The 20,446-nt window shown below is 31.9% G+C and overlaps 1 protein-coding gene across 4 annotated transcripts in view; it reads right to left on the minus strand.

Moving 5' to 3' along the window:
• Positions 1 to 819: 819 nt before the first annotated feature.
• The window catches only part of LOC106874603 (protein SCAI), a 225,269-nt gene continuing 205,642 nt past the window's right edge, over positions 820 to 20,446 (minus strand). For 3 of the 4 annotated variants that reach the window (XM_014922578.2, XM_014922502.2, XM_014922428.2), the window contains 4 exons: positions 18,607 to 18,679; positions 18,084 to 18,257; positions 16,659 to 16,759; positions 4,626 to 15,802 (listed from right to left, as the gene is read on the minus strand). In XM_014922578.2, the coding sequence (XP_014778064.1) occupies positions 15,650 to 15,802; positions 16,659 to 16,759; positions 18,084 to 18,257; positions 18,607 to 18,679 (501 nt within the window). In that variant the 3' untranslated portion in view covers positions 4,626 to 15,649. Of the gene's footprint in view, positions 4,569 to 4,625; positions 15,803 to 16,658; positions 16,760 to 18,083; positions 18,258 to 18,606; positions 18,680 to 20,446 lie in introns of those variants that run through there. The other variant, XR_008266452.1, reaches the window with a different exon arrangement.

Consider the following 20,446-nt stretch of genomic DNA (forward strand, 5'->3'; position numbering starts at 1 on the left):
CAAACATGACACTGCTTTCCATGATGTAATTTTTTCAGTTTCAATACCTGGTCTCAGACCAAATTACTCACCAAACAAGTACAACTCTGAAAGTAGCAACATAGTTGAAGTAGAAAATCATTTGATAGACTATCAGGGAGCTTATCTTCTACTCTAAACTACTCACCAAAGAGTGATATGTATTTAGTGTAGCTTCATTGCAACTTGAACTTTAAGCTTTGAAGATGTTCAATGATGAGGATTCTCCAAAATCTTTTGGAAGTTGTTTGATATAGGAATCTTTAATTAAGGAAAATAGGATTGCAACAATAAAATCTCTACTACTAAAAACACTAATTCTCAAGCTTATAAATTCAAAAAGAGCAGCCATTACTTTGAATTTCTGCTTATTTCTGTATTGCTGTTTGAGGAATTATAGAAGTTGTTGAGACTGATTTTATTTGTTTTTAGGAAGGCAAAATTTTAAAAGTGAATATTACTAGTATTATCATTCTCATTTCTAGTAGTATATTGTAAAATACTTGTTGGCTGTTGATAAAGACTTGAGTTTGTTGGGTACAAATCATTGACCTTCTGACCAATAAACAGGTATTTTAATTAACTGACCAACTGCAACTAATATCATGCTTGCTAGATTACTTTAAAATGTCACAGTTAAAACCTTTTCCATGGAATAGTTTGGAATATCTCCTGTATAGTTTTTTAAGCTTCCATAGAATTGATAATCAAAATAATGTGGAAGTTTGTCTTAAAAATCCACTTAAAAAGATGGAGACCATTGAAACTGTTTAAAATATTCCTGACAATTGAGAGACATGGTTTTATTTCATACACTTTATTAATTGCATTGATTATTTGCCAATACATTACTTTGAAAATGTCTGATATGATGAAACTGAGATCTGGCCAAAAAAGAGACAGAGACATAGCTTAATGAAACATCATAAGAGGAAGCCTGATCATTTATACAGGTGTTAAGTGGTGATTAGAGAGGCTGAGAGTTAATTGTTTCAATATTGATATCTAACACTCAATCACAGCATCTTCAGAATTGCTGAACAAAGGATCGGCTTGAAAGGAAAAGAACATAAGAATAAAAATAACAATAGAAATCTAAAGTGAAATGAGAGAAAATTAATAAATAAAAAATATATGGTAAAACACTAGTAGCAAAATTATACATTTAGTAGACAATTGAGATTGGAGTGAAGTTTTTCTTCTGACATTCTCATTTCTAATAAATTTATTCAAAGAACAAACCAATGTCATACGACAGCATATAGTTGTCCCTCCCTCCCTCCCATTTTTTTCTCTCCATTAAAAGTAAGCTGTGGAAAGTTCAAGAAAATTCTTCATTTGATTACTCTTGATCCTTCAGATTAATTTGATATTATTCAATGATCCCTCAGAATAGATGTAACTGGTAATTTGTCTTGGTTAAAAAAAAAAGTGGGGTTCTATTACAATCACCTATCTCCCACTCTTCTAAATTAGACACTGATGTCAGATATGCAGTTTTATAAAATGTTGGCACTAATTAATCTTGGTTAGATTACAAATATACTTGCACGTTTTTTTAGCTATACCAAGCTGTATTTTTAGTCTCCAAATACCATGCAGATATGATGTCACTGACATTCTCTCTTGAAGAGTGAGCTAACAAACAAAATATCTCATTCATATATGTTTAACATACATTTCAACCTAAATAATTTGTCAAGACCATTATCTAAGAAATATTAGAAATTTGCAACAAGAAATACACAAAAACTTTTGCCAAAGAAAGCAAAAAGTTGTTGAAACATTCCAGTAAAAACACATATAAACAAAGCAAAATACTGTTAGCAATTAATTCATTGCCAAAAATGCTTAAAGGATAAAAGAAATGAAATAATGAAATGGTTTTAACAGTTCTAATTATTTTAAAAGTCAACTCAAAGAATTTGATAGAAAATTCTTCCAAATGCTTTGTATTTTACAAACCCAAAAAAAGTGGTTAAGCAAATGTTTAAAACAAAGATAGCTTTGTGTAACATTTGAACAACTTATATTGTAAGATCAGATAGCAGTGACAAGAGAGGTTTATGTTGCAAAACAGATTTAGATATATTTCCAAACTTACATAAATTTGTCAAATTCTGAAAATATAAAAGTCAGATAGGCTAAGCAATTATTTCAATGTAAAAATGTAGATAAAATCTTACTTTTTGTTAATTATATTTGTTTATTATTATTATTATTATTATTATTATTAATGCAGTTGTTTTGGAAATCGTGTAGCAATGTTATCTTTTTTCTTTAACAATAATAATAATCTAAAATATGCCCCTAATTAAATCAGCAAACTTCTCAGTAGTTCCCAGAATAAATTTAAGAGTTTCCAATAAAACTCAAGTCAAAAAATAATTTAGCAAGGACAGCTTTAAGCTGCTGACAAGTAAATAAGAACAACAACAATAATAGTTTCTAAAGTACCTTTGTTATTGATAAAATAACAGAACCAACTTACAATGACTAAATAGTGAAAATATTAAAGATAATTTGAGTTGCTTTACATCGATGTGATGTAAAACAGGGAACATTGGTTTAGGAATGGCTATGACTACACATCAACTCCCTGCAAAATCTCAAATTTATGTTTTTCTTGAAAGTTTTGAAGATGATTGAAAATAATTTTTAAAAAAATGTAGTAACAATTATGAAAGTAAACTTTAAAAATATAAATATCATTAAATAGAAGACAACAATTGTGGATGTTTTTGATTTTTTGTTGTTTTTCTTTTTTTGTTTTTGTTTTTGCTAGTTGCAGAAGTGTGATTAGAGTAATGCTACTCATGAATGACCAACCCGTACTAACTAGATACTATATAGGAAAGTAGCAATAGAAGATAACAGTCAATTAATAGGGCCCACTCCATATATATATGTGTGCCACTGAAGACTAGTGGCAATGGAGAAATTTGCAAACAGGAGCTTGCGAGAAGAAACTAAGAGTACAACTTCTGGTGGGGGTCAGTACGTAGAATCTAATACACCATATCAAAATATTTACAACTCTGTCACAACATTAAGTTTCCCCAAAGTTATTCATTAATGTACCAGCCACTGATGAATGTCTGAGGAGACCAGTGATGAGCACACTTTTTTCATTTTTTTTTTTTGTGTTTCAATTTAGAGGTACATCTATACATACACACACACACACACCTCACATGCATACATACAGACAGACAATCATCCACTTCTATAGGCAGGCAGCAACCATTTCACATACACACTTTGAATCATGTCAACAAGTGATGAGAAAAGTACGATAAAAAGCAGTCAATTATTGTGCTTATATGGAGGACTAACTAAAAGAAATTGTCAGTCCTGGGTGCTAAAGCTCAATTCTTTCACTTGCAGAAAAACACAACTACAGTCAGTGATTTGAAAACTTTTTTGATCAATGAGAATAAATAATTTTAGTGTGGAAAAATTTCTCACAGCCAACAAAGAGGATCTTCATAAAAATGTTAAAACAATTATAATTTGCTTTTATCTGTTTTTTTTTAATTATTTTTTTTTTTAGAAACAAAAAACGAAAACTGAGTGCTTTTTTTTCTTTTTGTTTGGTCTCATAGAGTTGTTTATGTTGCAGTCTGAATTAGTTGCACCGTGCAGTCTGCTGCTGTCATAGTTACAACCCTATACTATTCAAGGAGTCAAAACAGACAACTGATTAGATAGAAAACATCTCAGAATTTTTCTTTCTTTTCTTTTTCTTTTTTTCTTGGAAGTGGTTGGTGCTTTTTAGCTCAATATTTCAGTTGTCTGAAGAATGGTGCATCTCCAAGCAGTCTTTTGACAACACTAAGGTTGGTGATATGAAGTTTTAAGAATAGTTCAAATGGAGGAATATGTTGCAACTCAAGTTGTTTTGAAGAATTTGGAATTCCAAAGGAAACTTGCAAAGTATCAATATGTAGTTAAACACAGTCTTGAACAAGTCTGTGATGTGACAATGTTAAAATGATTTGATACTTTTAACTTCAAGAATGGTGGGAGAGAGGAAATGTGATGATAACCATAATAATGGTTGATTTACCCTCAAATGTTAAAAAAAAAAGTTTTTAATAATGTTAATTGGCCAAAATTTGTCACTGATATGACTAACAAAACATTGTGTTATTGTTGGCACAAAGAAATGGTTGTTTTTTTTTTCTTTCTTTATTCTTTTTTCTTTTGTTATATTTGAGGCAACAGAATTGTATTATCAAACTAATGCTAAAAGGGAGGGAGCTAGGTAGAGTGGAAGATATTTTGGCAGTCTGTCTTCCAGTTGTAAAATGGAATTTGGTTTCAATAAAGTTGGTTAGCAGCCATTGGAAGCATTTGAATTCCATTAAGTCGCCAACAGGTTTCAGATGCTGAGGAGGGTGGGGAGGGACTTTCTTCTGAAACTACACTAATTGACACCCCACCACACACACAATGACCTGGTTGAAGTATTAATTCATCCAGTGAAGATAACTTACAAAATATTAAATAACGGATGTTACTGTTAAGTCTTTAGCTGCTGCATGGAACTGGAAATAAATCAAAGAAGTCATTAAACAAATAACTGACATTACAAACAAAATATATGGAGCTCACTAATTGTAAAAGTATTTAATAAATTAGTACATCAAGTTTTCTGATTGGAGTGAGTTATCCACAGAGTTAAATCACACCTTTTACAAGCTGTATCCAGTCAAATAACTGAGATTAAAAAAAAATTTAACAATAACAAAAACATAAATAAAATAAAAACACACATACACACATATTAGAAAGTAAAAAAAACAACAACTTTGTACACTGAAAACATTTTGTTTGAAGCTCTCTTCCCCCCCTTTATTTGTTTTTCTTAGTTGTGAATTTCAGTTGAAATATCAGTCTTTGTGACATACTATTCAATTCTGCAGATACATATATTTGTGGGCAGCAAGTGTAAAGAGTAAGATATATATATATATATATATATATATATATGTATATGTATATATATATATATAAAGAGAGAGAGAAAGAGAGATGGGGGTTAGTAAACAGAAGTTATTATAATCAGTGAGAAATGCACAGCGGCAAGTTGAGGCACAAAAACACTAAAATAGCAAACATGAATAATGAGCAAAAGAAAATTGAGATAACAGTTTTAATGGGAGGTGAACAATAAACACAGAAATAACAGACGTTGACAAAAATATTGACCATTAACATTCGACTTAACAGTCAACAGAAATATCTAGATCTTTAAAAAAAATCTTAGTATTACTTCATAGTCAAAATCTACAGCTATTTTAGGAAGCTGTCAATTTAATTTGATAAACTTTGTAGAAATTTAATGAATAAATTGTTTCATTATAGAAATTCACAATGAATAACGTATTTTTTTAATATTGTTATTCAGAGACAAACTCTGAAAATATCAAAGTCAATTAATACAACAAATTCTAATGGTTGTATAAAGTTCCCCCATAATTTTTGTAGCATATGAATAAATGTCAAAATCTGTTATAATTAGCTAAATCAGAAGAAGCAAATGAAATTTCAGTGAAACCTCAGAGAATATTCAACAAGATGAAGCTGGAATCATTTGATTTAGGCATTTAAAGAACAAGAGAGAAGAAAAAAAAAAAGGTATAGTTTCGGGGGTTTTAACTTTCTAGAAATAGGCCACATGATGGTTTAATTTAATTAGTAAACCTTAACACTGTTTTATCAGGTACACCTGAATAGTCAGAACCATCTTGACTGTAATATCTATACTTTTATTAAAAGTAGTAGTAGTAGTAGTAGTAGTAATAATAATTTCTCACATCGGCATGAAGTTTGAAATTTTTAAGGATGGAACAATGGAAAGTTGTGACAATCATGCCTTTCTCAAGAGCATCAGTGACATAAGTGAAATAAAATGGTTCTAAATGAGAAGGAAACCAGAGTTACTGGCTTCTTTCTCAGAGAACTTATCACTGTACTGTGCTGCTTGCTACGATATGTATTTGTTTCTTAACATAGGAGGGCTTCAAGCCTGAGATTTTTATAGGGATGGGGGTGGAAATAAGTTCTTCGTGCTTTTCCAAAGGTATTAGTGACATAGATGAAATAGCTGCAACCGGGAATTGAAACCAGGTTCAGAGTATACTTGAGTTTACCTCTAGTTTATGGCACTTGTCTGCCATCATGTATACAATGATTTAATGTTTTTACTGAATCACACAGTCACATATTTAAAGGGGAAAGGGAATAAAACTGTGTGGTGTTCATGCCTTTTTCAAAGGCATTAGTGACTAAAGTAAAGTGAATCAGATCCAACTAGGAATTGAAACTGGGTCGCAGGATTCGGTTTGCTGAGAGCTTGCCTCTAGTCTACAGTAGTTTCCTGTCACAATATATAATAGTAATCACACCAAACCAAAAATTATTAGCAGCACCAGTATTCATGGGTGGTAATATAACCCTTTATGAGAGGTTTTAACATGTATAATAACAGTTCACACTGGACTAATTCATTGAATGTCAGTACCAGTAAAAACAAATTTGGTATAATAGAAAGAGTTTTTTTTTCTTTTGTTTTGTATTTTGTTGTGAAAAAGTGAAAAATACGTTAATCTTGTTCCATTTAAGTTTCCATATTTTCCTATTTCCAAAATCAAAATGTAGAACACCTTAGGAATACTGTAAATATTTCTGTACATCAAAAGAAATTATTATTAGCACTGTGATGTTCTTAAAGATTGAGGTCTTTGTATACATTTATGCCAGATTCATGACAATAACACCCATTAGCTCCCTTCAGGCCTTAATTTAGCTGCAGTTAAGAACCCAAAGGGTAAAAACCAATTTGTTTATTTTATTTTCCTGTTGGAGTATGAAGAGGACGTTGTCGTTTAAATTTTTATCCAACATCAACAACAACAATTATGATGATAATAATAATAATAATGATAACAGTATGATCATTTAATGTTGGGAGCAGTCTTAAGTATTAGCTGCCAATCTTAGATTGAGTCAATCACTTTTAACAACATTGCTGAAGAAATTAATCTACTCGAACCTTAAACTAACTACTTAAGCACTTTTGAACAAGTGAAAGGAAGCAGTGGGTTAGAAGTTGTGTTAGAAATATCTCTCGTGGCACCCTAACTTTAGAGTTACTTAAATGGCATTCACAAGTTCTGACATGATTATCTTAAAACTAAAATCATTTAATTTTGAAGATAACTCCATTAGTAACTACTTCAATCTGATTGACTATTCTCATATAAACAACATGGACACAGCATTACACACATTTATGGCAAATACTATTTATCAAGTTTCCTCACAGGTGTGTCTATATACACTGAACCAATCCCAGAGGAAATGTGTATCAGATTTCACTGCATGGGTAACACTTAGTGGCTATATAACATAAAACTGAGACTGTGCCATGCAGCAGTATTATGTTATCAAGCAGCTGCAATGTGTGGTGTTACAGCATATGATTATATTATATGTTATAGCAGATAATGATTCTATCACAGGTAGAGCCCTTATTGTCTGACATATAGAACTTATAGCACTTCAACATCATCAAATAAATATAAAATACAATCAGAAAATCTATTGCAGAATTTAATTAAGTGAGAAGAACAAGGAAAGTGTAAATAAATATTACTAAATTCTACAATATAAAAAAAAATTATTTACTATAATCTATTCACCTTTTACATACACTCAACAAAATTCAGTTCACTCAATCCCAAACTAAAGAAATGGAGAAATTCTGCAAGAGTGAGACATTCTTATATTGCCAACTTCACAAAAATTAGGGTGCCATGAACAACCAGATATGATATTGATTTAATGATAATAATTGTCACTTTCTTGTTTCATCTTGTGGTAAAATGGAATTATTTGGTATTTCAATGGGACAGATTTTTAAAGTACAATGTAGCTAGATCGAAAGACTGAACTGTAAATGGAAGCAGAAATGCAATTCCACTACTGACACAGAGACCCAAATGCAAACATTGCTTTATGATAGATGAAAGGCATACACATATGTTTTTAATAGTATTCACTGAGATAAATTCAGAGAAGCAAATATAACACACACACACACACACACAAAGCACTTAGTTGACAATGTATGCAAGGCTAAGTAGAGAAAGATGGATGAAAAATAAAAATTAAATCAATTGTTAAAATTCTATTAGAAAAGGTGAATGTACACTCTAGTTCAATACCCCTTCACTTTCCAATGGTTTGTAGATTTGGTTACCAGAAAAATAAAAATTAATTCATTTGCTGAAGAAGGCAGACAGCAGGCAGAAAGTATAACTGCAGCAAGCATTGCCTTTAATTTCCAATCAAATGTCTGTATTTCTGTTATCCTGAAGCTATATAAAAGGAAGTTTAGGGGGAATATACATAAATAATTGACACAGTAAACACAAATAGAATGAAAAATAAAGTTAAATTGTTTTTGTAAGAGATGGAACAACAATAGACAATTTCAAGGTTATTCTTTTTCCTTTACAAAATATTCTCAAGACAGAATTCACCTAGCAACAGGAAATGACACTGGTAATATAAACTACATCAAATGATATTATTTGCTTTAAGTTTCAATAAATGCTTTTAACTAGACACACAGCCAATTTTCACTGGGAGTGGTCATGGGAGAGGATAGAGTTGATATAGTCATCATCATTTATGTATTACTAGTAGTCATTTTATCAAATTCAGAAAGATGAAAGGTAAAAGAAGAAAAATTAATCCTCACAGAGATTTGAGCTCAGAATGTGCAAGAGAGAGTTAATTAAAAAAAAATCAATCTAATGCTTTTACTATTTCTACCAACTCTAATCATTCTGCCAGGTTTCAATAGATAATAATTTGGTTTAAAATACCAAATACTACCAATTGATGGAATAAATTCATACAAATTGAAATTAATATGGTTAGAGCTTTAGAGATTTTCTTGAGGCACAACTGGTTGGAATGATATTGTCAACCTATTGACTACTATATTCTGGTATGCTCAGTTCATTTAAATCTAAACAGACACTATAAAGAGTTAAAGTTTACCACAGTAAACAGTGAGAGTAATGGTTAATTAATGTAAGCATCTCATTAGCTTCTTGTTCCAAGTTCAAATCTATGGATTTATCTTGGAGAAGTGGATAGATTCTTTGTGCTGGTCTGACCTTGCCCTAGATTTATTACATGAAAACTTAAGCATTCACTAGTGCTTTAACAATCATTCTTCTATAATTTCATTCACATCCAGCTGTATTTGACTGATATTTTATTTTATCAACTCAAAAAGAATGAAAAGCAAAGTTCGATCTTGGCAGGATTTGAACTCAAAACATAAATAGACATAATTAAATACTACAAAGCTTTTTGTCTGATAATCTAAGCATTTTTGCCTATGGAACTAACAGTATTGAAAAAGAAAAGGAGAAAATAATGGGTCTTTTGCAAACAGTCTTAATGTTTGTGGATAAAAGAAAGAGTGGGAGGGGGAGTACATGTGGAGCAGGAGTTAAGGAATTATTGTGGTATAAACAACATGTAGTTCAGTATCCCCTTTAGATATAGCAACACAAACTTAGTTACTACTTTTAAGAGATACTTAACTGGAAAACAAATGAAGGAAATTCTCTGCCACCTTCTGATATAAGTGCTGAAGGGCATGGGTATTTTTTGAAAACCCTTTACCACATAAACAGGATGTTGAACAACAGGGAACAGTAATATGAATGACAAAACTCCTTGTGCATATACACATTCATCCATTAAACTTGTGATTTAAGGAATCTGTTACAATACGAATGAACACAAAGACTGCACTTTCCATTGATCATACGCTATTTTGAAGTGGATACCACTCTTTTGACACTTTATTCCAATGTGCATATAAGACTTTGTTAAAATGACTGCATCAATAAAAGTTAATCTTGACAAGTGACATAATTTGAACACTGAAATATGATTACAAGACCAATTACAGAGATACTGCCTCAAGGCGCCAGGTAATGAAATCTCTTGGAATGCTCATGCTTGCTGTAATATATATATATATATAGTTGTATAAATTACATTTATTACAAGAACTTATCAAACCTTTAAAGAGAATCAACACCAGGATTTTCTGTAAATGTACTGAAGTATTCAAATTTCTGAATCAGAAGTCAATTTAGCTATATTTAACAGTTTATCATTGCCACCACTAAAATAAATAATATTTTCTGCATGTATGATTTCAGTCATGAGACAAGACAAAAAAGGCCTATACACGTAAATGTCTGTGTTGACAGCCAAAAGAGTGAAAGTCATTAACTGAGTAATATGATACCCACTACCTGCACCCTGCCCCAAATTCACCAGTAAAGTTTGCAAGCTGTATTTGAAGCTACTTACTTTAAAGTTGGAGATTTGTAGCATTTGTCTATGCTCACTTATCAAGTTGAAGAACCATTATTATTATTATTAAAGTTAGTGTTAACATTTAATACAGGGAATATATTTTTAAAAAATGGTAAAAATTATGTGAGTATAGGAGACAACTGGACTTTTTTTCAGTCTTATTAGACTTTTTCAGCAAAGGACAGACTTCACCATACTTGCTGAAGTAGTGAAGAAGGGACCACTATATAAATGTACAAGAATGTACACTGCATGGATCAGTTTTCATTGATGACAAAATGATTTTGTTTCAACTTTCAGGTATTCACAAAAGTATACAGAAATACTGATGACAATAAATGAACTAGAAATACATTTCACTAATTTTGCAGACTTCTCATGATTCTAGAATGTTACATATTCTCTTACAAACTACTACTAAAATTTATTATTGTAAAATCTGAGATGAAAATGAGAAATTGGGATATTCATGACTTTTCAAGAGTGTTAATAATGTTAAAATGGGTCTGATAGGAATTTGAACACAAAGTATATATCCAGCACATTGAAAACATACTTAAGTCTACAATGTTAGCTGCATATTCCTGTCAAAACAAGATTGATAATATATGCAAACCAAGTTGAAGGTTTCTAATCAGGTTAAGATTTTTCCAGGCCTTGTCGGTTTATATATAAGTTGTTAGAAAGGCTGAAAGAGTTAAGTACCCAAACAAATATCTAGCAATGAAATTGTGATAGTTTTACTTTTGTAGTAACACCAGAATTTCATGGTCCTTAAGTTTGTTTTTGCCACCACAACTAAACATCATGTTGGAACTGCTGTTTGTGTGAGATTATTCTATTCATTTATTTATTTGATATCTATCTGAAGGGTAAATTCATAACAAATTCCTCAACAAACATTATAAAAGATAGATATCCTATAGGTAAAATGCTTGCCTTTCTTATAATTGAAATAATAGATAAGTTTTAATATACAAACTTGGTTTGTTTTTTTTATATATATATATAACTATTTAGAAATGTATTTCTGGAAAGAAAGATGAAGAAAAAGATCAACAGAAAATGTTTTAACTTATGAGATATTAATAGAGTAAATATCAGTCATTACAGAAAGAGATGGTAAAAGCTAAAGAGGCAATACCAACAATCTTAGCTGTCCCTGCAATATATCAATTAGAATAACATTAATGAAAATATCTACAGGTATTTAAGAAAGATAGTTAAAATAAAAAAGAAAAGAGAAAAGACTATCATGATGATTTAGAGGGTATGAATTTCACAGACATAATGGTAATATTTAATATTTCCTAGAAATGTATTGACACAGGCATGGCCGTGTGGTTAAGAAGCTTGAATCTCAGTCATGAAGTCCCAGCGTTGATCCCACTTTGTGGCATCTTGGGCAAGTGTTTTTTACCATAGCTTCGGGTCAACCCAAGCATTGTGAATGAAACTGGGTAGACAGAAACTGTGTGGAAGCCCATTGGATGGATTGTACCTGTAATTCAAAGTACCAGTCTTGTCGCATATTGTGTCATGCTGGTTCATACTGAGAATTACCTTAAGGGTACATGTGTTTATGGAATACTCAGCCACATACACACATTAATTTAATGAGTAGGTTGTTCAGGTGATTGAATGACTGATTGCTCATTGTCAAAAATGACAGATGATCCATCATTATTTTTCAAACATTTTCATATGAGAAGGTAGTGGTTTAGAGAGGGAAGGACAGAGAAAAATAAAACAGTATTTGTAAAAATATTCAAAACATGAACAAATTAAAATTGTTATTCAAATATGCATCTGTAGCTTTATAAATAAAACTATGGCTTCAGTTGTATAAAATAGCATTTTGATGTTACATATTTATTATGATACAGCCATTTTATGAAAACTAGCCACGTTTGCATGCTATCAAATTATTTCTTACAAAGAGTGTATTTTATTATACTGTCATCATAAATTCATAATATATGTCAACAGTTAAACTAGTTTCCATTGCTTAAAAAGAAATTTTTTAAAAATGGCAGAACATAGAAACATAGGGGCAGTTTTCTTCCTCAGCAACTTTATCAATTCCTATAACAATCAAATCTGTTATTTTTACTTCTCTTTATTGCATTTAATGAGTTTAAGACTAAGCTTCACTGAGCATTCACTCAAAACTGGAAGGAAATTTTACATGTGAAAAATTAAAAACATTGAAATAGTGTAAACCTACATGATATCAAATATTGAAGATTTATAGCAAATTTCATTTAAATGTTTGAGATCGAAATAAATGGAGTTCAGAGATGAAAATCATGCTGAAAGAAAAAAAAGTCAGTATTTTATGTTGTGTGCAGCTTAGGAGCAATATACAAAAGTTGTACACACACATTGTATGTATAATTGAAAATAGTAATATAGCTGTTCATTCTTTTTTTTTTTTTTCTGAATCTTTTAGGGACCTATCTATAGGGCTGGTGCTTAGCTCTTGTTTCTGTAGAAGTAAAAATAAGGAGAAGGGGATAGGAAAAATATCTTTCCTCCTCAATAAAGTGCTGCTCAATTACATATTTTATCTAGGAAAACCTGGCACCTATTCCCCACCATGGCTATTTGAAATGAAGCATGTGGAGTTAAGCGCACAGTTTAAAAAACAATTGAATACCTGCTATGAGATATGAATTCATAATTATGAGTTTGGTAGTCCAGTAGTTTATCCTCTTGACTATTTCACTTTTATTCTGTGTGTGTGTGTGTGTGATCAGTGGCCCTGTGATAGAATCACATTGGTTTTAATATTCACTTTTAATCATTATTTTCACAATAGTACAGGTCATTAGATATCAAAGTCTTTCAGTGTCCATCTACAACCTGGTCATAGATATTCCATTCCACTGTATCTTTGATATGTAATCATATATACTGTTGTAAAAGTAGTCCTAAAAAGTAAATAGAACAGTGTATGTGTGTATTTAAATATCCAGTGTAATTCTACCAAGTTCCAACTGTCAGTTCTTTCTCTACACAGGATCTCAGTTCAAATCTCTTGGCAGGCAGGTACAATAAATGTGTGTGTATTTTATATATATATATATATATATATATATATATATATATATGGAAGAGAAAGAGAGAGAGAGAGAAAGAGAGAGAGAGCCAAGACTGAAAAAAAAATCAAATAGAAGGAAACATACAAATTTACATAGCTGTGTATGTACAACCTTTTGTTTTCTTACACTCAAATATACATATACATATATATGTACAAACGCAAACACACATACACAAACACACACACGTATGTGTGTGTATGTATGTACATATATATATATATATATATATACACACACATATATATATATATATATATAATATATATATATATATAAGTATGTGTGTGTGCAGAAAAGAGACATGGCAGACATACACAACAGGTATGTGCTTGCAGAAAAAACTAGATTCACAATCCAAATGTGAATTTAGCAAACATGGAAGAGGAGTGGATCATGTTAAGTCAGTAAGAATACTAATTTCAGAAGACCAATTTCCATAGAGTGACATTACTGCTAAGGATGGTCTGGTCAATAATTTTTTTTGTTCTGTCTTTTTAATTCCATTTTTAACAGTTGCATTTTTTTGTGTCATCATTTGAAATACCAGAACTGAGGTTTGAGGAAATAAAGACAATTCATCAATGTCAATGTCACGTAGCTGATAACTGGTATTAAAGAGCTTCTAGTGGCATAGATGTGTGTTTGTGTGCATGTACATATATTAAAGATATATGTGTATGTATTTGTGTGTACACATATACAGATATGTGTATGTGTGGATGCATAAGTCAACAGCACTAAAGAGCAATCGATAGATACATCTGATTAGAAAAAGCCAAGAAACTGGCTGTTTATCACACTTATGAAGCATAGATATTTTTGATTGATTGATATGTTATGTGTGGGTAAGCTCCATAGAGTGGCACTAAGCTCCCTGCTAGCCGAACCTACAACCCCAATTTCAATTTCCAGTTGAGCCATTTCACTTCACTTATACCTTGGACCTGCAATTTTCCGGCCATAGTCAATCGACGGGATCGGGATTAATTAGCCCACCAAGCTGACTTGCTCTCGACACACTACATGAAGAGAGAATCTTCAGTTGTGTCACCAGCAACTCTTGTTGGGTTGTTGGTGACATATTCATTATATATATATATATGTGTATATATATATATATATATATATATATATATATATGCATATACACACTCCTATGTATCTGTGTGTAGACACCAGCTGAACAGCTGTTGGTGCACCAAATTGGGGAGAGCAAACACAGACACACATAAAGAATAGACTACAATATAACCACTGTCCTGGATTAGATGCAGTTGGCACCCCTCGCAAGGAAATAGAGGAATGGTGGTAGAAGTCGACAGAGGAATATGTAAGCCCATGTTTTACATGTTGGTGTTTTACTCATATGTATACACAATGTAACAAATACTCAACACACAAGAATGGAAAGTGGGATATGGGGAAGGGGGATTAAATTAATTATGTAAATATTGGCACAAGGCCAGAAATCATGGGACCGGGTCATAAAGGATTGAATCAACTCAAGTACATGACTGGTATTAATTTTATCAATCCTAGAGAGACGAAAGGCAAAGTCAATCCAAGCAAAATTTGAACTTGGAATAGAGATGGATGGAACTAAATACTGTAAGGCATTTAGTCTCGAAATCTACCATTTCTGCCAATCCATCACTGTCATGAAGAGGTTTGGGACTAAATTTGAAGGGATTGAGAGAAGAGGGGGAAAAGAAATGGAAAGACAGAAGTATAACGGTAAAAATGAAATGAACTGGGATGGGGTGGACATGACAAAAATATGATGTAGATTGCTGGTGGAGGGGGGATTATTAGAAGAACTGGATATGGAAGAAAAGGGACATAGAATGGGTATGGGTGTGTTGTGTATCCCCGTGCACTCACACAGTAGTATTCTTAGTAGTAATTGTAATAGTAGTTGCAGTAGTAGTTGTTGTAGTTGCTGCAGTATTATCATCAATGTCATTAGTATTACTCGAAAGTAATAACATCAGCAGAGTAGTAGCAGTAGGTTGCAGTATGGTGGCGAGTGGACAGGCAGTGGCAGCCTACTGTCTGACACAAGTTTTGTGACAGTAATTACTACTCTAGCTGATCCACTGATGTCAGTTGGAAGTGTCGCCGTCTCCTGGCTCAGCAAACAGACCACGTACGTCCAAAGTGTTGGCTAGATCCAGCATGCTTTTGTAGAGCAAAGGATGTTCCAGAATTTCATCTGTTGGTAACGATGGGTGAGAGGTAGGGAAATAGCTGGGACCCTGCAAACCAAGAGGAAAATATTGAATTAAGGTTCTATACATTGAATCCACAATACAGAAAACAACACAACTATGTCTATATTTAACAGAATTGATAATAACTTTTTTATGTTAGAGTGAAGATGGATGAATAAGCATAAAGTAAACCACACATTTCAGTTATTGTTGCTGTTAAGTTGTCCCAGTCTTCTCTGATGGGATAGTGCTACATCCAAGATGTGGTACCCAAGAGAATACTTGAGAACAATGTGTAAATTTGTATGTTGATATATCTAGGCTGTTTGAGTTGATCAGCAGTATTCCATCCAATTTTGACAACTCAGTCTTTATTGTGGAGGCCATCCTCAGCCTTGCAACTTGAACATGCAGGTTTCATTTCAAAAGAAGTAGGTTGACTGACAATTTAAAACTCCCTCATTGACCCAAGTAATTCCCATTTTTAAAGACATCAGTAAGTCTGTTGAGAGTTATTGCCTCCTGTATTGAGCGGACTGAGGAAGTACATTTGAAGCTCCCCCCATTTTGTAACTATTTGGTAATGGTTATAAGTGACTTTTGTAATGTTGTGGAGACAATTCTTGACTGACAGAGTTAGTGATATACTTGTACACAAATAACCATCTCTTCCCCAGTTCTATTTATTGATTCTAAAGAGATTCTGACAGAACTTGTCTATGGCACCTGAAGCTAATACATCTGTTCTTTATCTACAATATTTCCACACTATCAGATGATCTCTACTCAATAAAGAATTTGTTCTTTAATCTCAAAAGAAATTAATGGAACACTGAAATATTCTAAAGTGAACATTAAAGTTTTAGAATTGAAAATATCATAGTAAGCATAACATATCTACCTTGAAGCCACGGTGTAGAATTAAGACTATGTAACAGAAAACAAAGCGTAGCAGTAGAAGACGAAGAAAGTCATCACCAAAAAACTGCATAAAGGAATGATCTGAAGACCAAAAATAAAAAATAAAAAATTATATCAACATATGTAATGAGATAATTTTAAAAACACTGAAAATACATGTCTCAATCTGCTGTTTATCATAAGGTCTTGCAGTTGGTATTTTTAGATATGAGACATTAATATTCTATTGATAAACTAGAAAATTTCATTGTTAATAGAATTAAGTTTTCAAGCTTGCTATATCATAGAAAAGAAAATGAAAAGAGTATCAATTATGGTTTAGGTGTAATTTTTACTGTGAAACAATTGCATAAGCTGTCCTGTTTTAAAACCTAACACTTCTTAGTTATATACTTCTAATTATGAAAATATCTGAAATATAATTTTATATAAATAGGTTTGTTTGCATAGACTGGATACTAGCTGTATTACATTATAGTAACAATTCTCAACTTTTTACCATTGCAACCCATTTTGTCAAATTAATAATCTTCTGTGGCACTTCAAAAACAAAATCCAGTAATAAATATTTCTTGAGGAAATATTCTTACAGTAAATATATTGTGGCTCCCATTCAGTCTGTGGTTTGATGTATAATAATTTCATGAACATTTTACATTTTATTAAATATTTCAAATGTAAAAGATTTTCTCTTGCAACTTTTTCAGAGTGATACTGGAAACCAATTTTGGTTGGGCCTCTCTAAATTAGGAAGTGCAGCAGTTCAGCATGTTTCATATTCCTCATTCTCTAGATTGTTGATACTAAATGCCATGTCAGCTTTGCTTGGTTTGCTGATCAAACATTTAGGAACAAGTATAGAGGCACACCATACAGATGTAAGATATTTAATATGTTGGTTTAGTTCAGACATCATATGATTGATGCTCTAGATTTGATCATCTCATCCTCAAGCACTCTTAAGCTTTAGGATTTAAACATGTCTCTTTAAAAATAAATAAAGACATTAGGAAGCTTACTAATGAAGTTTTTTTCTGGCTACACTGACCAGATCAAGTGACTTCGGTGAAGCTTCCTTGTTGGTTTAATTTATTTAGAATCTGCAAACTAGAATGTGAAGAAAGAACCTGTCTTTGGTTGGGGAACAGTCATTGTAAACCAGAAATCTGGCCAAATTCAGACTGTAACAACACAAATTTTTAAGTATTTTACTGTACTACCAATATTTACTTTACTGAATGTAGATCAGTGGTCAAAACTATAAACCACACATTGGCAGACTTTTGGTATAAATGCATGAGATTCTTTACTGTATATATTATATATCTATCTGTATACTACTGTCTTCTACATAAAATGTCTTAAGATGCCTTAGATAAAGGATAAAGAATGGAGATATGATTACCTAATTTCCTTGAACGAGTAAATAACTTGGATGCTTCTGACATAAACTTATCTACATGGCTCTGGCACTTGTCCCAGGTTGTGATAGGAATGTCCCCAATGTTGCATACATAGCAAAATGCCATTAGGGGACAGTGTAAGAAGAGAGTAAACAGGTTGCCTTTCAGATGTTGATCTGTAAAATAAGAAGCAAAATTAATATACATTGATGAAATTGTAAGGCATTCTGTTCAACTAAAAATTCTGGCAGTCCACCATCCTTGACTGATAACCTAATATATTAATTTGGAAATATGGCAAAACATTTTGTCTGATACTCTAGTGAAGCCTTAGAGCTTGCCTAAGCTTTCAGTTTTCTTCCCATAAGAGAATGGTGGTTGAAATTAAAAAAATTATTAACAATAGACATTATAAAGTTAAGATGAACATTAAAAAAATATTTTGCTTCTTAAAAGAATTCAGGAGGAAAATAATTATTCAAAGGCTAATTGTGAGAAGAAATACATGAACACACATATACTAACCTTGCATTGTTGATGGTAACTGCTCAGGGGACAAAAGGCAGACAAGCGGTTGACCAAAAAGGTTAGGAAAACACTGAAAGATATATTCAAACAAATCACGTAATTATCTTGTTTCTTTTCAACATCTTTTTAAAATATTTTTCTCTATATATATCATATAATCATGAGTGTATATAAGATATGAATATAACCAGTTTTATGGATGAAATAATGAGTATTCTATGGGCATAGACATGAACAAATAGTTAAGAAGTTCACCTTGCAATCATGAGACTCAGGGTTTGATTTCACAGGGTGGTACCTTTCACAAGTGTCTTTTACTTTAGTCTCATATCAACCTAAGCTCTGTGAATTAAATCAAGTAGAATGAAACTGTGTAGAAGCCCATCATATGGATTACGCTTGTAATCTGAAGCGCCGCTTTATAACACATGCCATCATGCTGATTCTGTATGAAGGTTACATTAAGTATTTGTTGAATATTCAGCTGCTTTCTTACAATGCTTGTGGGATGAAGGAAGAAGGAATAACTGGCTCAAATACTTGCAGCAAAGTAGACTAAGCTAAAAACATCAAATAGCCAGAAGGCAGTGTTAAACCAGACGATAGACTAAGTTAACCAGCCAAGTTCTGTTGACCGAACAACCAAAACAAAACTGAATTTGATGAATATACAATAATAGTCATGTTCTATAATAATATAGATATAAGGCAAATGGTAAAGTAATGTTCCAAACCTAAGGCAAATGGCATAGCAATGTTCCAGATACAGGGCAAATGGTAGAGTAATGTTCCAGATATAAGACAAATAGTATAGTATAGTAATGCTCCAGATATAAGGCAAATGGCATAGCAATATTCCAGATATAAGACAAATGGTATAGTAGTGCTCCAGATATAAGGCAAACAGTATAGTAATGTTCCAGATGTGAGGCAAATAGCAAAGTAACAATCCAGATATAAGGCAAATAGCAAAGTAATGTTCCAGATATAAGGCAAATTGGTAGAGCAATGTCCCAGATATAAAGCAAATGGCAGAATAATGTTCCAGATATAAGGCAAATGGCATACAATTTAAAGAAACCTCCTTTTCAAACAGAACTTGGTAGTCAATATGTAACATCCCTGTGTCATAAGTCCATAGAAGCAAACTTAAAAATAACTTTTAAAATAAATCAATAATGGAAGATACCTTATTAGGAGTATTACTTCACTGATTCTTTATTTTATTGACACTGGAAGGAAGGTGAAAGGCAAAGTTGACCACAGTTGAGTTTTGATAAACTAAATATTGTAAAATATTTTCTTCAATAGGTTAACAGTTTGGTTAATCTGCTACAGTGTATTTGAGCTGAATACAACACAAGCCTCAGTCATAGCTGCCAGGGATAGGGAACAGATTATCAGAAAATGTTAATATAACTAAAAACAGACTATTTTGTCATGAATGACAGTCTCTTGGAGTAAAAAAAGAAAATGCCTCATTCGGATTTTATATCAATTCTTTTCTTGGGTCCATCAAAGGGATGTGTGTATGTTGAGGAATATCTGTTTTACTAGTTCTTTAGTTTGTTTTAGCCATCACAACTAACACTATACTGGAACACTGTGTTTATAGAGGCTCGGATACCTCGGAAGGTACACAAAAAATAAGAAGTATACCTTAGTTCACTGGTAGTGAACAGCTGACTCTGTAATACATCTCCAGTGTTAGAAGCTGTGCAAAGGCAATAATAATAATAATAATAATAATAAGGATTCTTGATAGAATCAGGTACTTGAAAGAATATACACCAAGTAGGGTTGGATAGCTTATATATATATATATATATTATATATA

The sequence above is a fragment of the Octopus bimaculoides genome, chromosome 21 (genome assembly GCF_001194135.2).
Source record: "Octopus bimaculoides isolate UCB-OBI-ISO-001 chromosome 21, ASM119413v2, whole genome shotgun sequence".
NCBI lineage: Eukaryota > Metazoa > Mollusca > Cephalopoda > Octopoda > Octopodidae > Octopus > Octopus bimaculoides.